The sequence below is a fragment of the Zalophus californianus genome, chromosome 1 (genome assembly GCF_009762305.2).
Source record: "Zalophus californianus isolate mZalCal1 chromosome 1, mZalCal1.pri.v2, whole genome shotgun sequence".
Classification (NCBI taxonomy): Eukaryota; Metazoa; Chordata; class Mammalia; order Carnivora; family Otariidae; genus Zalophus; species Zalophus californianus.
In genome coordinates, this window is record NC_045595.1 from 15621133 (window position 1) to 15627132 (window position 6000).

Consider the following 6000-nt stretch of genomic DNA (forward strand, 5'->3'; position numbering starts at 1 on the left):
ATTGTCCCTGTCCGCCCGGCCTCCCTGGTTAGTAGAGGGGAATGCTCTGAGCGTGCGGGTGGAAACTGGGCATGTCCCCCACATTAAAAAGAATTATCACAGCGAGTCAGCGTGCAGCAAAAGGCATCTGTGTCCTGCCACACTTTAGGCACATTGTGGGTAAAGTCCATTTAAGGGTCTTTTCCGCGAAGACAGTTTTAGCCGGGGAACAAAATGCGTTCCGAGCTCCCCGTTGCCAAGTGGACTTTGGAAGCCCAGCCTGTTGTTTGTCCTATTCTGGCAGCTTCGGGCAGGTCGAGAGGGGCCTCAAAGGTTAGTGACGCACCAGAGGGAACGAGGAAGCTAGGGAGCCGAGCCTTCAGAGGAAGAAGGGAGAGCGCACGAAGCCTCCAGCTTATCTCTGTGGCTGCAGCATGTGAGGTGTGGCGTTGGCCTTGGGGGGAAGCAGGCCTCGGGCACTGGCAGGCCCACACCTTTCCTGCGGGTGTCACACACACCGGCACAAACTCAAACCAGTGGTTCTTCGATTTTAGCATGCATTGGAATCATATTTTGAAAACACCAACCGCTGGGCTTGACCCTGGCGCTTCTGATTCTGGAGATCCGGGATGGGCCCTGAGAATGTACATTTTTTAACAAGCTCCCAGGTGATGCTGGTCCTGTGGCTCCAGGGACCACACTTTGAGGTGCACTGACTTAATAGGAAAACGGTTTGATGTCACCTAGCAAGGGGCGGTTGGAGGTGGGCAGTTCTGCAGGGAGGTAATTTGGTCACTCGCTGACGTCACCAAGGACATTTTTCGCACGTCTTCTCTCTCCTGCCCTGCACGTGTGGGCTCTGTCCTGGCTCCAGGACGGCTTCTTGCCTCTCCAGGCATCACAACGAGATCAAATGACACTAAGAGGAAGAAGGTTTGTGGGACTTTCTCTACTTTGTGTTTTAAAACAGTAGCAGTAGGGCACCTGAGTGACTTAGTTGGTTAAATGTCCTACTCGCGATTTCTGCTCAGGTCATGATCTTGGGGTCCTGGGATCGAGCCCCATGTCGGGCTCGGTGCTTGGCAGGGAGGCGCTTGGGGATTCTCTCCCTCTGCCCCTCCCCCTGTGCCAGTGCGTGCGGTCTTTCTCTCTTTCTCTCAAATAAATAAATCTTAAAAAAAAACAACAACAGCAACAAAGAAGCTTTGCTTATGCTTGGATTGGGAATGATCAGTGGTTGAGTCATAGCTTCTGGATTATCATGCCTCGGAGTGAAAGCTGCTTAGGAGGAGGCACCTGGGAGGCAGAACTTAAGAGGTTTTCTGAGCTCTGCCATTTCCATGTGGAATTAACTTTAATCCTTCCATGGACCGGCTGCTTCCTAAATCTGGGACGGAGCCTGGCGTGGCCCTGCCTGCTTCACATCATTTCCTGCAAAGAACTGCAAAAGAGGCCTCCAGATTCTCCTCAGGAGGGTTATGTCCAGGAGAAGGATCCTGTTTGGCTCCCTCCTGTTGATACATTTACCTTGATTCGCCTTTCCCACCCCGTCCTCTCTTGACCTTGGTCCAAGCGAAACTCTGACGAGCGTGCGCCGTGCGATGTGATCGCGTAGGGACCCTCGGCTTGATGTGTTCCTCTCCTTTCCACTGTCCAACCTGTCCCGTAATCCCTGCTGAGTCCCAGCCTCTTCCTGTCTGCCTCCAGATCCTGCAGGCCCTCGGGAAGTCCTACCACCCTGGCTGCTTCCGCTGTGTCATCTGCAACGAGTGTTTGGACGGGGTGCCCTTCACCGTGGACTCCGAGAACAAGATCTACTGTGTCCGAGATTACCACAAGTAAGGAGGGACGGGGTGCAGAGGGGCCGCAGGGCCGAGCCACATTGATCTCGCCGAGCGAAGGAGAGACACCCGCTGAGGTGCACCCGCAGGCTCTGCTTGAACCCTGAGTCCACAGTCCGGCAAAGGCTTCGTGGTTTAAAGGTGTAGCAGGGGCCTTGGGAGGTCAGCTGACGCCAGTTCAGATAGGAACTGGTAACAGAATCATGTTTCCTGAAAGATCAGAACCCAAATCCCTATAATCAGATCCCGGTTAGGCCTTGGGAAGCCTCTGCCAAGCCCAGTGGCTCCAGCTTGACCTAACTTCACAAGGCAGCGACTCAGGGCTGGTCGCCACCCCCCTCGGTCTGCCTGGGCCTGTGCTGGGCACCATGAGGGGAGTGAACAGGTTAGTCTCTATCCCTAGTAGAGTGAGAGGGTCCAGCTAGGCTTGTTACCACTGGGGAATAATCTCGAAGTGCTACTAAAACACCTCCCAGAGAATGAGCCAGACTGTCTGTTTTTTTTTTTTTTTAATAAAGATTTTATTTATTTGAGAGAGGGAGAGAGAGTGTGTGCGCATGCAAGCAGGGGGAGTGGGAGAGGGAGAAGCAGACTCCCCACTGAGCCAGGAGCCCGATGCGGGGCTCGATCCCGGCACCCCAAGATCATGACCTGAGCCACAGGCAGATGCTTCACTGACTGAACCACCCAGGTGCCCCAAGCCAGGCTGTCTTGATTCAGGGGCTGGGGGCGGGGTGGGGGGGTTCACTTGAAGAGGGATGGGCGGGAGGCCAGCCATGAGGAAGGCTCAGTGGGGGCTCTAGGACCTGCCTCCTAGAAACAGCACAATACGCATTTTATTGCCTCTTTGCTTCTCCCCGCAGGGTGCTGGCCCCCAAGTGTGCAGCCTGTGGGCTTCCCATCCTTCCACCTGAGGTAAGAAGCTTTTTCAGGCCTGTTCCTGGCATCTTCCATGACACGAATATCTCCCCGGGATCATCTACAAGATCTGTGTCTTGTCCTTATGCCTTTGAAAAAAATCCTTCTGAAATCTCACCTCTGACCTTAATAGTGTCCTCACCAAGAAGCCCCTTTCTTCTTGGCTGGCTTCCCCAGCCCATTGACCTTCGTGTGCCCTATTCGTCCCTATAATCGGGTCAAACTCCCTGACTTGATAGTGACTCCCAGATTAGAAGACGAGCAGAAATCTTGCCTTTCATTTATTTTTTAAAGAAAAATCACTCTCCACGTAGGTGGTTTTTTTCAGTGTTGACTCTGACATTCCAGAAGGTAGAACTGCTGTCCCTCCTCCTTCCTCTCTCATCAGTTAAAAGTTGGGTCCCCCAGCTGGCCCCTTGTTCTTCCTTTCATTCCGTCCAGGGCTCAGATGAGACCATCCGTGTCGTGTCCATGGACAGAGACTACCATGTGGAGTGCTACCACTGCGAGGTAGGCCCCTCCCTGCCCAGACGCCCGAAAGTCCCAGAGAAGAGCATCCCCGGGTTGACTGGGGCCTGAGATGGTCAGCAAGGTGTGGTCAGGGGCTGCCCTCCAGGTCAAGGGGTGAAGCCTGCCGTGTAGGGGAGGTTGGAGGACACGTACATGTTTGGGACGTAAAGATCTTTGCTGTTTCCTCCACGTTGGTTAACTGCCAAGTCCTGAAACCATTGCAGCTGGCCCCCTGAGGCCGCAGGGTGGGAGGCTCCAGGGGACCACGGGTCTCACATGCGACATTGTCAGGCAGCCGTGTGACCTGGAGAACAGACACCCTCCCCTCCAGCTTACAGGCTGTTCTGTCTGCCAAGAACCCCTTTCTGAGCTGACCCCTGGCAATCATGAAGAAATCCGCCCCTCCTTGGAAACAGGCATGGGTGGTGTGAAGGTGGATGGGGGCCCATCTGCACCCTCTTTACTTGTGTCACGCCCAGGTGGGTGCCCCATGGCTGTCAGGCAGGCCCGGGGTCACCTCTCCCCACCCCTCATGAAGGTTGCACACACTTTAAGTGTCCGTGGGCTTTCAGCCAGAATTAAGTGGATTCACCCACGGAAGGACAGTAGATTTATTTTGCGACGCCGTGGGTGAGGTGAATGGGAGAGGGGTGGGGGCGAGGTGGGGAGCTCACTGCTAGCCCCAGGCACCGGAGAGCAAGGGGCCATCTGCCCACTACAGTCCTCGCTCTGCATTCAGGCCAGTGCTGTCCCGTAGAAACCCGAGAGCCATGGGTCCAAGTCATGGGTGTCATTTTGTTTTCTAGTAGTCACATTAAAAACAAAATAAAGCGAAACAGATGGGATTCATTCTTTTAATATTTTATTCAACCCACATATCCAGTGTTCTTTCAATATGTGTAACCAGTATGAGGGATTTCTCATGAACGGTCTTACATTCGTTTTTTGCCCTAAGTCTTGGAGGTACAGTGTGGGTATCCACCGACGTCCCATGTCCATTCTGACCAGCCCCGGTTCAAGTGCACGTTGGGGGCGTGTCACGCTTTCACTCGGCAGGACTGCCCGGTTCCGCGCCGGCATTCGCTGCCCGCACAGCCCGCTCTGCTGGTCCCCGGGACGTCGGCCTTTGGGTCAGCCTTGCAGTCCTCTCTGTGCTGTTCTGCTACCGCTGGGCCTTTTTGCCTCCCCCCAGGACTGCGGTCTGGAGCTCAATGATGAAGACGGCCACCGCTGCTACCCCCTGGAGGACCACCTGTTCTGTCACTCCTGCCATGTCAAGAGACTGGAGCAAAGCCCCTCGTCTGCAGCTCTTCACCAGCACCGCTTCTAGCTGGAGCCGCTCCCAGACCTCCCGTGGGAGATGACAAGACATCCGGCTGTTAGTTCCAGCGGCCCCCCGGGGTGGAGCCGGGGTTGGGGGGAGAGGGGTTAGGCAGGTAAGTTTCTACATATACACCTGGGGTGCCTTTCCTTGAACCAGGGAGCTGAGCCCTACCTGTGTGGCATGTGTATTTTCCAAGTGCCTTTCTGCACCACCACGCCCTGTCACATTACTCAGGAAGACACTCCAGCTGCGTGTGGCATGTGACCGGGGATCGCATCCGTGCAACCGAGGGCACCCTCCAGCCCCTCTGGGATGGAAAGGGTCGCAGTGAGCGTGTTTCACAATATCCTCTGAAGAGAGATCTCAGCTGCCGATACAGCTGCCCTCTCCTGTCCCTTGGGAAAATACCCACACCCAGATGCTATCCCCCGCAACTGCATACACGTACACAATATGATTTAAGATTGCGTCCAGACACACGCGCGCGCACACACACACACACACACACACACACACACACACACACACACAGCATTATTTAAGACTTCCTGCCTCCCCAGAGACTCAGTTCTTCTCTTGAATGGCTGCACATTTTCATTGCATTATGGCAAGAGGGACGCTCTCGCGGGTGCTATCTTAGGAAGAATTTGCTTGCTAAACCAGAGCCAAGTTTTGAAATGAGTGAGCCAGGCAGGGCTTCCTCCTGGTACACTGACCGCGTTTTGTGTGCCCCTGCAAATCTTCACTCCCTTGAAGGCAGCTGGGAGCCCGATGGAGATTTGCCCTGTTCCAGCAAAGTGTGCTTTGGGTCAAGGGCTTGGTGCAGGCCCAGGCCTCCTTTGCCCAGCTGTTTACACTGTTTCTCTCTGGAGCTCTCGAGAGTCCGCGACTCCGGAGTCGCTCCCACAAAGGCAAGTCTCAGAATCCCACGTGGGGACATCTCTGTGCCTGTTTTAGTTTCTTTAGTTAACCACAAGGTTGGGCCATCCTGCCCACCTGCTGAGAGCTAGCCCCCTTCTCCGCGGGGGAGAGAGAGAGTGTGTGTGTGTGTGTGTGTGTGTGTGTGTGTGTGTGTGTGTGTGTGTGTGTGTGAGTGTGTGAGAGAGAGAGAGAGAGAGAGAGAGAGAGAGAGAGTGTGTGTGTGTGTGTGTGTGTGTGTGTGTGTGTGTGTGTGTGTGTGTGTGTGTGATCTCTAAGCAGCACAGGAGGGGGTGCCTCGCACGGCTCTCCCTCACCCAGTTCTGGGCACAGGCAGTGACGTGTGAAGAGACCTGTATAAGGTACACTGCTTTCGTCTGGGTTTTCTTCTTGTTTTTAATCGTCTCCCCCCATTCTCAGTCTTCCACACACACAAAATACCTCACAGATAAGAGCTTCACCAAACCACAGATGAGGCATTTGGCCGTTGCACTGACCTCCCAGGCCTCC

At 54.6% G+C, this 6000-nt stretch overlaps 1 protein-coding gene across 3 annotated transcripts in view; it reads left to right on the plus strand.

The window, feature by feature from the left end:
- The window catches only part of LIMD1 (LIM domains containing 1), a 64949-nt gene extending 59345 nt beyond the window's left edge, over positions 1-5604 (plus strand). For 2 of the 3 annotated variants that reach the window (XM_027585916.2, XM_027585918.2), the window contains exons 5-8: positions 1687-1817; positions 2684-2735; positions 3180-3248; positions 4441-5604. In XM_027585916.2, the coding sequence (XP_027441717.2) occupies positions 1687-1817; positions 2684-2735; positions 3180-3248; positions 4441-4578 (390 nt within the window). In that variant the 3' untranslated portion in view covers positions 4579-5604. The remainder of the gene's footprint in view (positions 1-1686; positions 1818-2683; positions 2736-3179; positions 3249-4440) is intronic. The other variant, XM_027585917.2, reaches the window with a different exon arrangement.
- Positions 5605-6000: the final 396 nt, after the last annotated feature.